The sequence below is a fragment of the Pinus tabuliformis genome, chromosome 8, assembly GCF_031772625.1.
Source record: "Pinus tabuliformis cultivar Carrire ecotype Pingquan chromosome 8, CPIR1, whole genome shotgun sequence".
NCBI lineage: Eukaryota > Viridiplantae > Streptophyta > Pinopsida > Pinales > Pinaceae > Pinus > Pinus tabuliformis.
In genome coordinates, this window is record NC_142294.1 from 655,277,757 (window position 1) to 655,294,007 (window position 16,251).

The following is a 16,251-nucleotide window of genomic DNA, read 5'->3' on the forward strand; positions in this document are numbered from 1 at the left end:
TTGCTCAAAAAATGAAAATAATGTGCATAACAAACATACATGTATTTACGCAACCAATAAATCAATGAAAGGGAAACATTCCTGCAACTTTTAAATTACTGAAATGGAAACATTCCTGCAACTATTAAATCAATAAAATGGAAATTGACATTGTGGAAGACTTGATTGCCACAGCTACCAACGCGACACTATGTGGAGAGTGGGTAGCGGGTCACAGTGCGTCGCTGTGTTTAATGGAGACAGAAACATACGCACGGGGAAGACTATAGGTTTTCTTCACTTACACGCAAATTTATTTCAGTGCTTGTCTTCTTCCACGCAAATTAGTCGCGCATCCACTAACAAAATATCCTATTTACAATGCCCACTCCATCCCATTTAATGTGTATTGACATTATCTTTCCTTTTTTATAAATGAATAGAAAATGCTATATATTTATTTAATGTATATTGACCTTATCTTTCCTTTTTTATAAATGGATAGAAAAATGTTATATATTTATATCAACAAAAATGGTAAGTTACCGTATTTTATTTATGAATGTGATTGCACTAAAATGTAAGTTATTAATAAAATGAACCTACATTTTGAATTTTACAACGGGATTTGATTCTTGGAGTACCTCCTTCTATGTCATTCCGTCTGCTCAGACCGGGGCGGGGCACGAACAAGGTGGGTATGGCGATGGCGATGAAAAATGATTTAATGGGAAGCGTTTTAATCATCCTCTCTCTGTGTACACCTATACGCTTCGCAGCAGCTGACCCGGAGACTTCTATCGTTTGGTGCAATTGTGAGGAGAGCGGAAATTATACATATACAAACGGGAGCGCGTTTCAGCTTAACCTAAACAAGCTTTTGGATTCGCTGGTGAAAAATGTTGATGCCACCGGATTCAATATTTCTAGTGTTGAAGGGCAAAACAACAGTAGTACTGTTTACGGGCTTGTCCAGTGCAGGGGAGATTTAGGTTCTTCCGATTGCAAACAGTGCGCATCCAAAGCTAAAGCAAATCTCGTTCAGGGTTGTCACAACACTTCTGGTTTCGTTCAATTAGACGGTTGCTTCTTGCGGTACGACGATCATAATTTTTACAACGATATTGAGAGTACGAAGGAAACAACAAGAATTATTCTTTGTAACACTGAGAACAGCGGTCAGCCACAGCAGTTCACAACTGCTGCGAGCGCCCTCTTCTTGAATGATATCGCTAAAGCTGCACAGAGCCCCGATCTTTTCGCCGTAGATTCAGTCGCTTCCCCTTCTAATTCAACGCAGAATATCTACAGCTTAGCACAGTGTTGGAGAGATCTGTCGCCGACAAACTGCGGGTCCTGCCTGACTTATGTCTACGAAAATATATTCCACGGTTGCCAACCTGGAGCTCTTGGGGCACAGTTCGGATCTCGGAACTGCCACTTTCGTTACGAGGTTTATGAATTTTTCAACGCTACCGTTCTACCGTCGCCACCAGGGGAAAGTCCTCCCGCGTCCTCTGGTAATTTTTTTTTCTCGAGGAATACACGGGTTTTGTAGGATTTCATTTGTTTCTGCTTAACTAAAACATAGATTACTGGTTACTGACACTTTTGTGTAAATATGCAGAAGGCAAGAAACCTAGCGTCTTGGGTATAAGTCTGGGAGTAGTAGCCGCTACGTTTGTATTAATTGCAGTCATAGGTCTTTGGAAGTGGAATATTTGCTCTCTTCTGAAACCTCCGGAGGAGATTTATCGAACCGGAGGTCCTGAACTTGCAGCTAACTTATTCATTGTTAAGGATCTAAGACGCTTCTGATTACGTTGTGTGCAACATAAATAGACACCTTGTAATTGTTTTCGCAGGTGGGGAAGAGAATTCTATCCTAGGGCCGAGCATAGCGAATCCAGAGCTCATTTTCAAGTACGACATTCTGAGAGAGGCTACCTCCAATTTCAAACTAGAGAACAAACTTGGAGATGGAGGTTTTGGATCCGTCTATAAGGTGAGATATCTCTTATAATAAATTAGATCGGAAATAGCAACACCTAGTAAAATTCGAGGGAAAAAAAATAAGATTTTGAAGTTTGTCTATCTGCAGGGGGTTCTCCCTGATGGCAGAGTGGTTGCAGTTAAACGGCTCTATATGGGTACAAGGCATGCAGATGCTGAATTTCTGAATGAAGCGAATCTCATCAGTCGTGTTCAACACAGGAATCTAGTGAAATTGCTTGGTTGCGCAGTTGAAGGCTCAGAAAGGCTACTAGTTTACGAATACCTCGAGAACAGTAGTCTTGACAAGTTTCTATTCGGTTTCTACTCCTTCTTAATCCCTGGATGGTTTTTGGATTCGTTTTCTTGTGCATGTAATTTACATCTACTATACTAACGGTGTGTTATACATTGCAGATGTAACAAAACGTCATTTACTTGACTGGGAAAAGAGGTACGAAATCATAGTTGGAACTGCACGTGGTCTGGTCTATCTTCATGAGGAATCTCACATTGTCCACAGAGATATTAAAGCCAGCAATATTTTACTCGACGATAAACACAGAGCTAAAATAGCAGATTTTGGGTTGGCCAGATTCTTTGCGGTAGATCAAAGCCACGTTAGCACTCGAGTTGTAGGAACTCTGTAAGATTTTTCTCCTAGGGTTCCCCGCTAACTGTTTTAAAAAAATAGAGTAAATGAAGCAATTACAACTCATATATCTGAATATGGATCATGTAATTTTGAGGCGGCTAGGATATGGGGATTTGATTGCGTATGAGATTGTGCAGAGGTTACATGGCTCCTGAGTACGCCTTTCGCGGACAGTTGACGGAGAAAGCAGATGTGTTCAGTTTTGGAGTGCTTCTGCTTGAGACTATGAGCGGAAGAAAGAATCAGAGTTCGGCCGTTGACATGGACTTCCTTAACGAAGGAGTATGGTTCATGTAGATATCGTCTTTTTTTTAGTCTAAATTTTCTTAACTCGCTTGCTGACTAAAGTTTGTTTTATGTTTTATTGACCAAGCAGACATGGAGACTATATAAATCAGATAGAGCTTTGGAAATTCTAGATGCAACAATGGAAGGAAGTTATTCGTGTGATGAAGGGATTAGAGTGATTAAAATTGGTCTTCTGTGCACGCAAGCATCTCCAGCGTTGCGGCCTTCAATGTCCCGAGTGGTGATGATGCTGACAAGTGAGACCCAAAATCTTCCTTCGCCCACAGCGCCTGCTTTCGTAGATGTGGGTACAGCGACCTTACGTCGCCAACAAGGTGGTAGAGTTATTGAGGCGGACAAAACATCAAACGGTGGAGCTGATCCTTCGTCAGAAAATCTCGAGCCGAGGTGACAATCAGCCCATCCTTCTTGGCATTATTGTATCTTCTCAGACAGCATTATCTTCTCAGTGAGTGTTTTCAAATCCGGGCACTATCAATCTTTTCACACGGCATTATCGTCCCTGTGAATTTAGACTTTGGATGTCACGTGGTCGTGTGGTAAAGAGTGTTCATTATCGAAATATTTCAATTCAAACAACGGTCTTATCCTCTTATCGTGAATTGTGAGCGTTTCTCTCATATAGAAATCGAGTTAATGTGAGCGTTTATGTCATATAGAAATCGAGTTAATATGAATACTATTATAAAATATAAATGATTCGGTTTTTTAACTTTTTTTTCATGTTTAACAAGTGCTATATAGTAGATATTTTAGTTTAAATTAAAGTAAAAAAATGTTTCGATGATGGTAATTAATTGATAATTATTAGGATGACTCACGCGCATGTGAATTTGAAAGTTTACATTAAATCTATTACATCTATTTTTCTTGTTCTTGGAATCAAATATGAGTATGACACTCAGCGAAAATATAGTATACATAGATACAGTCTTCTACTACTAATTTTACTTAGATATGATTCCTTTAATACTAATAATTATCATCTATATTTTAGAACTCTCTCTTTTTATATATATATTTATATATAGTGGAGGACTTAGATATGTTTTCTTTGTTATTAATAATTATCATGTATATTGTAGAATTCTTTTTCCTGTGAAGCCTCAGAATAAACACTCCCAACTTCTCGACAAACCCTTCGCTAAATAGTTTATCCCAAGAGCTAGCAGCCAGAATATGCATAACTCTCCCTGTTGTCTTTGAATGCATGACATTCTAAAATGAATTGCTTTTCTGTTTCCACTTTTCGGAAAGAACAAAAAATACATACTCTTTCCTCCCACACTTCTTTTGGCCTTTTGCAGTGCCTTGTTTCAGAACAGAGTTGATGAGAATTAGTCCTTAACTCAACAATAAGAATTTTTGGCTCTCCAAGAAATATTGGCCTCTATGTACGCATTTTATTGATGATTATGAGTGGGATTAAACACTTCAATATAGTATTTTTTCTTTCTCCCTAGCTCCTTATCCCAAGTAGGCTTGTGGAACTTATCCATAACAAAAGCTTTGATCTCTTTACTGTTTATGGGACACGTGTTCAAGCAAATACCCCATTTACTAAACCATTTGTTATTTTGTTGCATCCAAGTCTTCTTTCTTTTGCACAATATGTCATTAAAGACAACCTTAGGCCATCAACCCTCTTCCATTTGCTCATTTTTTTTTAAAATCTCTTATGACTCACACCATAGCAATTGTTTCAATAGGAACAACCCCTGTTTCACTTAACAAGATCGCATAAAGGAATGCACTTTTAATTTTGAATTTGTTTGTAATTAAAAGCTTCTGAATTTTCTCAATTTGTTTCCACCGCATGTCGGATAAGCTACTCACACACAATTCACAACCATAGAGAATCACTAGAATCACTAGAAGCCCAAAAAGATTTTGAGTGGTTTTTCAGTGCGATAACTCTGCCTCTCTACACCTATTTTGAAAAGCATAAAATGTTTTCCAACCCCCCAAAATTCTTCTATTTCTACAGCCATCCCAGCTTAGATTTTTGTTGAAGTCAATTCTGAGGTATTTGTAATCTGCTACTTCTTCCAAAATGTTTCCTTCAAAGTAGAACTTATGCTAGTTATGTTTTCTTTTTTTAGAGAAAACCACTAATTTTTTTTTGCTAATATTGACTTGCATCCCCACCCTTCTAGAAAATGCTCAAATGATAGTAAGTGTTCTTACAAACAAAGAGTAAATTTAGCAATCAGAATAAGGTCATCTGCATAAAAAAGAAGCCTTATAACAAACTTGCTCAAATGGATAACATCACCCCCTTGCAAATTTAACCACTCCTCAAGTTTGTCGATATATAAACCAAAAATGGTAGGAGACAATGGGAAACCTTGCTTGACCCCGATATCGTTTCTAAAACTTTCAGAAATTCCTGCTGAAGTTCTAATTTTTACTTTCACCTTTTCATACAACCTATGCACAATTGCTCTCAAATGTTTAGGAACCCCAAGTTTCTTCATTTTGTGCCAAAGCTTATCCCTAAGAACTGTGTCAACCGTTTTTCAGAATTAACAAAGCAACAAAAAACTTCTTCATTTTTTTCTCACACTTTTTCAATGATGTGCCTTAAAGTTATACAATGATCAATTGTGGAATGTTTAGGTCTAAATCATGTTTGGCCTTTAGCACGCTTATCTCTTTCTTTGCTGATTTTATTTTCTAGCATTCTTCCAAATAACTTTGCAGACCTTATCATTATGGTCCTATAATTGGAGAGGTTATTGACGTCACCACGCTTAAAAAGAGATATTTCCAGACTAGTTGTCCAATCTGTAGGGAACTCATGTTGTATGATGTTGAAAATTTTTGTAATGTGAGGTGCAAGAATCTTTGAGCCCCACTTTAAATACTCTGCTTGGAGTTTAACTAAGTCTTTTATTTTTCCAACACCCAATTGTTGGACACCTAATCCTCAATGGGTTAGTGTGGAAGCCGAATGGACAAAAGGAGTCCAAGAGACCTTGGGATGTGAAACCCAATGGTCACAACAATGTACTATAAATGTATATCAGTTGTTAATAAAAATGTATTGTCATGTTTTATCCTTTCATATTTCTCTTGCTGACCATGTGTGTTTAACATGGTATCAGAGCAGGCGTATTCCTGCCCTGCATAATTATTTTGAGCCATTTGTTTTATGGCCCTTATGTGCAGATCATTTCAGGAATATTTTCTCAGCTAAATTTTAGCTGCAACCTGTCATTTCTCCAGTGCCATTTTTGGCCTCTCTCTGCCATTCTAAATCTGCTCAGTCATAATAATCTGCGACTTAAATTCTCTATTCTGAAATCCTATCAGCCATATTTTAGCTGCGTTCTCTGCGCCCACTAACCAATAGAGAATCCTGGCAGCTCTGACTCATTATTCCCCTGCGACTCATTATTGTTCCACTGACCTGCACTACTGAATTTCGTTGAAGCTAAATTAAATTTGCCTATCCGCCAAAGGTAATTTTTGCTCAGTTGTAACTCCTTTGCTTCCATTATGCTATTGTTGCAGCTATACCGGCCCCTACAGAATCATTCCTCCTTATTTTCTCTCACAGCACTACGTGTCTATTACTCTGCCTCCACGCCATCTGAAACTTTATTTTATACCATGTTTCTCGACTGCTACCAAAAACGTTGTCCCTGGGTTTGAAATTTGAAGGGTTCAAGTTAGTGTTCCACCAACCTGATTGTAGAATATTTACGCCTTTGTCAGTAGTACGATGTAAATGCACATGCATCATGTCGTTAGCGAAGTAAAAGCAAGGGTGAATTTGATGTAACTTGCGGTGACCCTGGACCATTTTTGGTACTTCCCTCCACTGTGCACGCTCCCTCATACTGAGGTTCACATGTCCAAATTTGACATCCTTTTGCCACTCTCACTCCTAACAATTTTTCCCTATTTTCTCTATGCCCCTGACCTAACGCTGAAATACATCCATTGCCTCTATCAAAAATCTGTCCAAATTTCAATATAGTCCAATGAACTCACGATAGAGATGCATGGTAGCCTTTATTGATTCATCATAAATCTGAATCATCGCCACAGAGAGGAGTCTGCAATCTGGTTGAATGTTGCGTGTGATGGTTTGATGCTTGAATGCATGGTAGTTTTCCTTGGAAGATCTTGTTGCGTGTATAAGACTCATGTGAGAAATTAAAACGATGGATTGATGTTGGATTTTGTGGATGGTGGACATACATGGCTTAGTATTAAATGCGATTGAGAAGCTCCATCGAGACCCATGAGCCATTATCATTATTTCTGCACTCCATCTCTGGTATCTATTGTTTGAAATTGGTCATTGTAAAAGAGCAGTGGTGTACATATGTATTGGGCTATAGGTATACATATTATATTATAATCATTGAACTGTGGCATATGACAGCGTATGGTGTGGCATATGACAATGTATTACTCCGGGAAACATGTTGTTCGGTGCGTTGATAAACCATGAACGTTGAAAGTCATGGTATATGTTTTTTTGGTGCGTTGAAAAGCCTTTGAAAGGCTGTAAATGAAGTGATGGAAAATATGAGCTTTGGAATTAAGCATATGGTCTTTGTTGTGAAGCCACAAAAGAAATCTTGAGAATTGTTCATCAACGAATCTCATATTGCAGCCATTTTACTGTGCTCCAAGATAATTCATCACCAGAAAAGAGGTATACACAATCGAGGCACTTAGAAGCTGAGTTATTCTTCCAATGACTTCAATAGCTCGTTTGAGGTTGTCATATTCTATTTGAGGTTGTTAGGGGCCTCATTTCCGCACCTCGACTAAGGGCAGTGAGTGTGTTAACTTTTAGTGGCTTTTCTCATCTTACTCTGAAGGCATGCTCAGGGCAGATCAGGTATCAAAGTCAATAGCAATGCCCGTGCCCTCCATCATCTTCAAAGCCTCATTCAATTGATTCTCGTTGCAAAGTGTTTTCACTTGCGCTCGTAAAGCAGCTATGTTGGCATCTTCATTTCTTCTACTTCTCATCTGTTTATGAGACGCGTGACCACCATGAACAAGTCTAACAAATAAAAGTAAGGTATCTTCCTTGTAATGGTGCCGACGGCATTTCAGTAGCAGCAGCAACATGTTTTAACATTCTACCGCAGTTCGCGCATGTTTTTATCATCTCAATTTATGGACTAGCAATTGTTTCGAGCATCAAAAACATGCCCAAAGAGAGACAATTTCGATAAGTTGGTACCGAATAAATGTTGCAGATTGATACCATTCTTGAGGTCTCAGCCCTGTTTTAGCATCTAGGCACTTGTATATATCTCCATTCTTGTTAAAACAAGACCAGCAATGGCGCGTCTCTGGCTCGATCGGAGGACTGTTGATTGAATTGAAGGGAGGCTCAAACCACTGGTCTATTGACTCCTAATAAGCTTCAACCTTTTCATGGTCGAATGGTATGGTGATAGCATTGAAGAATAGTATAGTGTTATATGCTTTATAATACATGTTGGAAACCATGCAATGTAAATTTGATATGCAATAAGGATTGTGTTCTTCTTATGTATGTTGGAAAGTGCTCAGCATATGCTACAAAATCAATGAACCTTCAGTGACCTGTGCAGTATCTGGAATGTTGGAAAGCTCTGGAAATCTACAAGTATTGGTGTCATGGCCTTCCTTATGGTAATGCTCCTTGCATTTTATCAGTCTGAAGTATGATTTATGTGCCTTAGATCTTCCATTTAAGACATTCGGAGACGGTTTTTGGTTTTGGAAAACTCCACTTCGACGCAATTTCTGTGTTGTTTGGTCTTTTGCTCAACAAACTTTGACAGGGTTTTACTGCTATTGGGGGCCAGTTCGTCGCTATTATTTACAGGTTTTGCTAGACGAAACGAAGTTTCTGCGCCGTTGTATTAAAGAAAGAGGTTTTGCATGTCTTAAATTTCTGGGGTTTTAATTTGTAATTTTCCAAAGATCTGGACGCCTAGAAGAATTGTGAAATATTTTGTAATTTTGTAATTTTCCAAAGATCTGGACACCGGGAAGAATTGTTTGCAAAAAAAAAAAAAGGCAGAGTTGTTTCAGTACTCTTTTGTTGTAAGTGAAAATGGCTTTAATTAGTGATGTATTAGATTTATTAAATACCTTGATATATTCCACTGTTGATGGGAAGATAAACATCAACAAAGACACTCTCTGTGACATTCAGACCTGCCTATATAATGCACAGGAAAAGATCGATTTTTTGTAGCTTGAATCACAGCTACAACAAGAAGAGCTACATCAAAATAGACATCATTCTGAACCTGTTTCTGTTTAGAACGTTGAGACTGCAACCCATCAGTAGCAAGTCAATAATGTTACAGTTCATTCAGATAAAGCAGCAAGGTTACATGCAGATGCAGAAGTTCAGCTTGCACTTCCCAAGCCCATCATCAGACCTTGGGAACAGCTTGTCCACAACACGCACAGAACTGGTCGTGGATATGAGAAGGACTTGTCCTTTCATATTCCAGACTACTCAAAGCCCATTCAGTTTCAGAGTGCTGGATTCATTCATGACAGTTCAGCTTCAGCTGTTCCAGACTCTGCCCCTCTTCCACAGCAGCAACAACAACAACAGCAGCAGATTGTGAAATGCCAACACTGTGACCGAGTTGGCCATCTGAAAGATCACTGTTTTGATCTTCATCCATGTAAGCATTGTCATAAAACCAACCATTCTTCACACAGATGCTTCAGAAACAAACGTCCTGTAAGAACAAAGATTCATCTTGGATGGATCGCTTCTTGGCAATGGGCATCAACAGCCAAGAAGATATTCCAAACACATGTCAGAACTTGTTCGAGAGTATTGAACAGTCTTGCAGTTGAGTTTTCTCCATTTTCTCACCTTGTATCTGACAGGGGGGGAAATGATGGTCATCTACAAGCTTCAAAGTCACATCAAGCGAGCCTGAGCCACAACCTGCCACACCAGTTTCAGAGTTGTAGCCAGAGACAAAGATGCTTGTGAACATGCCTTCAATTGGTAATCTGGGACACTTCCTCTAGCAGAAGACTTCAGCTTCTTACCAGTTTCGGAAGAATTCCAGGAACAAAATTGAGAACACTTCCTCTAGCAGAAGACTCCAGCTTCTTGCCAGTTTTGGAAGAGTTCCAGAAATTGCATTAAGCATTCCAGAGTTGTTGGTCATCCTTAAACCATCACAGGTTGAGACTTCCCTTTTCAGGTTGAAGTTCTCCCTTTTATGCGGGGTGAGACCTCCCTTTCATGGTTGAAGGTTTCCCTCTTCAAAACAATAGGAGCACTTCCTCTAGCAGAAGACTTTAGCTTCTTGCCAGTTTTGGAAGAGTTCCAGGAACTGCACTAAGCGTTCCAGTGTTGGTGGTCATCCTTAAACCACCGCCCTTTATACCAACATTTCATAGAGCACATTCAGCCTAGTGCTGCCATGCATTTTTTGCACATTTTGTATTACAGCTCTCTTCTTGGACTCATACATAACCATTCAGATTAAGGGGGGGAATGTTGGACACCTAATCCTCAATGGGTTAGTGTGGAAGCCGAATGGACAAAAGGAGTCCAAGAGACCTTGGGATGTGAAACCCAACGGTCACAACAATGTACTATAAATGTATATCAGTTGCTAATAAAAATGTATTGTCATGTTTTATCCTTTCATATTTCTCTTGCTGACCATGTGTGTTTAACACCAACTTCTTGATACCCGTCTCTACCTCTTGCACCGTGAAGAGTTTAGTAATAGTGTTGACCAAGGGGGGAGGGTCAACCTTGGGATTCTGCTCATAGAATTATCTTGCATAGGCAAACCATTTAAAATTTGTAATACTATTTTCAATTTGCATCTTTCTCGGTTGGAGCTCATTCCAAAATAATTTGGAATTATTTTTCCCAAGGAAGATTTGTTATTCCCTCCTGGAAACCATGCAATCGATCTTTTTTCTTTCTTAATATCTGCTTGTAAGCTTTGAGCTTTATGCTATCCTTGTTTGACTCTTTCCACATTCTCCTTGCCTTTTTGCATTCTTCGTCAAACCAAGCATTAACTGGAAAGCAATTTGTTTCAGACTTCTTAATTTTTGGTCTTTTGCAGTTTGCAAGTGCGCTCTGAATTAAATGTGTTAATTCATGACTATGAAGGTCGTGAATTGAGATTTTCTCCTTCTCGAAGAGCCTCTCTAGCGTCATTTTAAAGGTATTACAAGTTTTTGTAGTCAAAAGAATTCTGCCCTTTAGGAGATTTTGTTGAACACACCGTGTTTTTTACTCTAATTGCTTATTCCCAGTTCAAGAGAAACTTAAACAAATTGGCTTGTGATCTAAGGTCACAGATTCAAAACCAGAGGGGATAGAGTATGTATGACTTCATAGACTTACTGCGTGGAGGTGGGTCCCTTGTCCCATAAACAAGGGGGTCACATACACCAATTTGGTGTGTGGCTTGGCCGTGACCTTAAAATTGGATAATAATAATAATAACAATAATATAAGCAAATTTTATTTAGCAAAATAGACCATTTTACAATAAGATCTATAATTCCTTTTTTTTCTTAAGTTAAAGTTGACCCATGTCAAAACAAAAAACACACAAATGTCAAATGAAGATGGAAAAAGTAGACAATGTCTAGCCTTATTTTCACTAAAATTGTTTAATAGAAAATTAAATGCCATAAAGTTTTGAAATTGTTTAATAAAAATTTAAATGCGATACACTTTTGAATAGAAAATTTGTAAAGATTAATATTAGCAAGTGAACTATTTTTTCTAATTTTTATTTTAAATATTTAAAATTTTATTAGAAAGAAGAAGAAGATTTCTTTAAAAAAAAATAAAAAAAAAATTCCACCAGTTTAGATCGGACGAACCCGAATCTCCTCCTGTATACCTAAAGGACAAAGTTACCCGGAGAGCCCAAACCTGCCGGAATCCCGCTGAAAAGCACCTTGCTCGGTCCGACGCATCACATGCCGTTGGAGCAAGTGATCTCTCCCCCATGCAACTCTCTCTCAGGTTAAATAAACCTGCACCAGATATCCTTCCAAATCTAATGATTGAGACATCCCGGTGTCTTTATATATACTCCGAGCACTTTTAAAACTCCGCACCTATGAAAGTCGGCCAGGTTGCTCACGTACTCAATGGTTGTTTGACATGAATTTACCACTCAGTGGTTTCCCATGTGAATTCTAAGATTGACCTCTGTCACTGGTCACAGTCTTGAACAAAATGCTTCCGCTATCCCACACTTCATTTGTTTAGAAATTACTGTACATTATGATAAGGCCACAACTTAACTATAAACGGCCTGCTTACAAAATACTATACATTATAATACTAACCCCACAACTTAACTATAAACGGCTTTGCAATTATGGACATGTTGTGTTTTACTTGAGAATTATATAAGCCCAGTTTAAATGATTGCTAACTTTCTTATTGTTTTCTGTTCTTTTTCACTAAAATCAGGTGATATATTGTTCTCCGGGAAATCATATTTTTTTATGATTTAAATGGTATGAAAGTGTTTAAAAATTTTGGAATATTTTGTTTATATATAATATAGATTTATGTGTTTAGTTGTTCCGTGAAGTTTAAATGGAGATGGTTTTGTTAAAGAAACTTTTTCTCAACCAGTTACTTTATTAAAACTCTACGTACATAATACACAACTTAAAATTATAACAATTTAAAATTATAATTCTAATAAATTTTAACAAAAATAAAGTTGATAAGAAAAGAAAAGGCACAAATTACTAGCAATAGAGGAATCTTCTTGGAGATTGAATAGCAAGGCGTTGTGGCTGGTGGAGGGTGATAGGAATACAAAGTTTTTCCATAGATTTGTGAATTCTAGAAGAGATATTAACTTTATTTGGGAAAATTCAGAATGACAGTGAGAACAAATTTTTCTCTCAAGAGGAAATTTCAATGAAAGCAGTCTCATACTTCAAAACCTTCTATAAAAGGAATGAAAATATTCACAATGAAAATATCTTATGGGAATTGCTCCTTTTCCTTCCATGTTTAATGATGAACAAAACAATTCCTTCTTCCAGCCTGTTTCTGAAAATGAACTTTTTCAGGTTATGAATTCATTCAAAAAGGATAAAAGTCCTAGCCCTGATGGCTGGACTATCGAATTTTATCTTCATTTCTTTGACCTTCTTAAGAAAGACATCCTAGCTATGGTGGAGGAATCGCGTTTGAGGGGATTTTTTCATCCTCATTTCACGTCGACATACATTTCCCTTATTCCTAAAAAAAGAAAGCAAATACCTTTTCAGAATTTAGACCGATCTCCCTCTGCAATGCAATCTATAAAATCTCCTCCAAGATTATTGCCAACAGAATCTGAAGCATCCTATTAGATAATATCTCCTTAGAACAACATAGATTTCTCTGATTAGGTTGTGTGCAACATAAATAGACACCTTGTAATTGTTTTTGCAGGTGGGGAAGATAATTCTATCCTAGAGCCGAGCATAGAGAATACAGAGCTCATTTTCAAGTACGACATTCTGAGAGAGGCTACCTCAAATTTCAAACTAGAGAACAAACTTGGAGATGGAGGTTTTGGATCCGTCTATAAGGTGAGATATCTCTTATAATAATAAATCGGAAATAGCAACACCTTGTAAAATTAGAGGGAAAAAAAATAAGATTTTGAAGTTTGTCTATTTGTAGGGGGTTCTCCCTGATGGCAGAGTGGTTGCAGTTAAACGGCTTTACATGGGTACAAGGCAGGCAGATGCTGAATTTCTGAATGAAGCGAATCTCATCAGTCGTGTTCAACACAGGAATCTGGTGAAATTGCTTGGTTGCGCAGTTGAAGGCTCAGAAAGGCTACTTGTTTATGAATACCTCGAGAACAGTAGTCTTGACAAGCTTCTATTCGGTTTCTACTCCTTCTTAATCCCTGGATGGCTTTTGGATTCGTTTTCTTGTGCATGTAATTTACATCTACTATACTGACGGTGTGTTATACATTGCAGATGTAACAAAACGTCATTTACTTGACTGGAAAAAGAGGTACGAAATCATAGTTGGAACTGCACGTGGTCTGGCCTATCTTCATGAGGAATCTCAGATTCGGGTCATCCACAGAGATATTAAAGCCAGCAATATTTTACTCGATGATAAACATAGACCTAAAATAGCAGATTTTGGGTTGGCCAGATTCTTTGCGGTAGATCAAAGCCACGTTAGCACTCGAGTTGTAGGAACTCTGTAAGATTTTTCTCCTAGGGTTCCCCGCTAACTGTTTTAAAAAAATAGAGTAAATGAAGCAATTACAACTCATATATGTGAATATGGATCATGTAATTTTGAGGCGGCTAGGATATGGGGATTTGATTGCGTATGAGATTGTGCAGAGGTTACATGGCTCCTGAGTACGCCTTTCGCGGACAGTTGACGGAGAAAGCAGATGTGTTCAGTTTTGGAGTGCTTCTGCTTGAGACTATGAGCGGAAGAAAGAATCAGAGTTCGGCCGTTGACATGGACTTCCTTAACGAAGGAGTATGGTTCATGTAGATATCGTCCTTTTTTTAGTCTAAATTTTCTTAACTCGCTTGCTAACTAAAGTTTGTTTTATGTTTTACTGACCAAGCAGACATGGAGACTATATAAATCAGATAGAGCTTTGGAAATTCTAGATGCAACAATGGAAGGAAGTTATTCGTGTGATGAAGGGATTAGAGTGATTAAAATTGGTCTTCTGTGCACGCAAGCGTCTCCAGCGTTGCGGCCTTCAATGTCCCGAGTGGTGATGATGCTGACAAGTGAGACCCAAAATCTTCCTTCGCCCACAGCGCCTGCTTTCGTAGATGTGGGTACAACGACCTTACGTCGCCAACAAGGTGGTAGAGTTATTGAGGCGGACAAAACATCAAACGGTGGAGCTGATCCTTCGTCAGAAAATCTCGAGCCGAGGTGACAATCAGCCCATCCTTCTTGGCATTATTGTATCTTCTCAGACAGCATTATCTTCTCCGTGATTGTTTTCAAATCCGGGCACTATCAATCTTTTCACACAGCATTATCGTCCCTGTGAATTTAGACTTTGGATGTCACGTGGTCGTGGAGTAAAGAGTGTTCATTATCGAAATATTTCAATTCAAACAACGGTCTTATCCTCTTATAGTGAAATGTGAGCGTTTATCTCATATAGAAATCGAGTTAATATGAATCCTATTATAAAATATAAATGATTCGGTGGTTTTTACTTTTTCATGTTTAACCAGTGCTATATAATAGATATTTTAGTTTAGTTTAAATATATTTAAATTAAAGCAAAAAAATGTTTCGATGATGGTAATTAATTGATAATTATTAGGATGACTCACCCGCATGTGAATTTGAAAGTTTACATTAAATCTATTACGTCTATTTTTCTAATTCTTGGAATCAAATATGAGTATGACACTCAACAAAAATTTATATGTACATAGATATAGTCTTACTTCTACTTAGATATGATTCCTTTAATACTAATAATTATCATTTACATTTTAGAACTCTCTCTTTTTATATATATAATGGAGGACTTAGATATGATTTCTTTGTTACTAATAATTATCATGTGTATTTTAGAACTCTCCTTTTATATATAACTCTCTCTTTTTATCATGTGTATTTTAGAACTCTCCTTTTATATATAACTCTCTCTTTTTATATATATATTTATATATAGTGGAGGACTTAGATATGATTTCTTTGTTACTAATAATTATCATGTGTATTTTAGAACTCTCTTTTTTTATATATATTTATATATAGTGGAAGGTGTTGAGATTGTTTAATCAATTTTCCTTATATTTTATATAGATTTAAGTTAAAAATATAAATATAAATTAATAATATATCAAATTAAATATTTTAAATTATTAAAAGTTTAATAAATATATAATTTTAAAAATAATTTAAAATATATTAAAATTTGATAGAATGAAAGGAAAAAAAAATTATTTTAATTTCCACGAAGCTAAAGATAGTCTATGGAACATATTGTTTCTTCATCTTGTTGATGTATTCAGTCTTTTTCCTGTGAAGCCTCAGAATAAACACTCCCAGCTTTTCCACAAACCCTTCGCTATATAGTTTATCCCAAGAGCTAGCACCCAGAATATGCATAACTTTCCCTGTTGTCTTTGAAGGCCTGACATTCTAAAATGATCTGCTTTTCTATTTCCACTTTTCCGGAAGAACAAAAAATACATACTCTTTTCTCCCACACTTCTTTTCGCCTTTTCCACTGCCTTGTTTATAACAGAGTTGATGAGAATTAGTCCTTAACTCAACAATAAGAATTTTTGGCTCTCCA

General features: G+C 37.3%; 2 protein-coding genes and 1 pseudogene across 3 annotated transcripts; all 3 read left to right on the forward strand.

Moving 5' to 3' along the window:
• Positions 1-552: 552 nt before the first annotated feature.
• On the forward strand, positions 553-3,533 carry LOC149237280 (cysteine-rich receptor-like protein kinase 2). Its single transcript, XM_089369218.1, has 7 exons — positions 553-1,499; positions 1,607-1,789; positions 1,845-1,984; positions 2,081-2,291; positions 2,389-2,617; positions 2,764-2,908; positions 3,003-3,533. The coding sequence occupies exons 1-7, from the start codon at positions 632-634 to the stop codon at positions 3,324-3,326; spliced, it is 2,100 nt and encodes a 699-aa protein (XP_089225344.1). The 5' UTR covers positions 553-631; the 3' UTR covers positions 3,327-3,533.
• Positions 3,534-13,114: 9,581 nt separating this feature from the next.
• Positions 13,115-13,979, forward strand: LOC149237281 (cold-responsive protein kinase 1 pseudogene; annotated as a pseudogene). The gene is made up of 3 exons (XR_016245913.1): positions 13,115-13,130; positions 13,380-13,519; positions 13,614-13,979. The product of XR_016245913.1 is annotated as a cold-responsive protein kinase 1 pseudogene (transcript).
• A 54-nt stretch (positions 13,980-14,033) lies between these two features.
• On the forward strand, positions 14,034-15,076 carry LOC149237282 (cold-responsive protein kinase 1-like). Its single transcript, XM_089366800.1, has 3 exons — positions 14,034-14,156; positions 14,303-14,447; positions 14,542-15,076. The coding sequence occupies exons 2-3, from the start codon at positions 14,310-14,312 to the stop codon at positions 14,863-14,865; spliced, it is 462 nt and encodes a 153-aa protein (XP_089222926.1). The 5' UTR covers positions 14,034-14,156; positions 14,303-14,309; the 3' UTR covers positions 14,866-15,076.
• Positions 15,077-16,251: the final 1,175 nt, after the last annotated feature.

Bases quoted from the DNA above. Each gene is read 5' to 3' on its own strand.
- LOC149237282 (XM_089366800.1), top strand. From the start codon at position 14,310: ATGGCTCCTGAGTACGCCTTTCGCGGACAGTTGACGGAGAAAGCAGAT. The intron at 14,448-14,541 runs GTATGGTTCATG...CTGACCAAGCAG, and splicing joins TGGACTTCCTTAACGAAGGA to ACATGGAGACTATATAAATC.
- LOC149237280 (XM_089369218.1), top strand. From the start codon at position 632: ATGTCATTCCGTCTGCTCAGACCGGGGCGGGGCACGAACAAGGTGGGT. The intron at 2,292-2,388 runs GTTTCTACTCCT...TATACATTGCAG, and splicing joins TCTTGACAAGTTTCTATTCG to ATGTAACAAAACGTCATTTA. The intron at 2,909-3,002 runs GTATGGTTCATG...TTGACCAAGCAG, and splicing joins TGGACTTCCTTAACGAAGGA to ACATGGAGACTATATAAATC.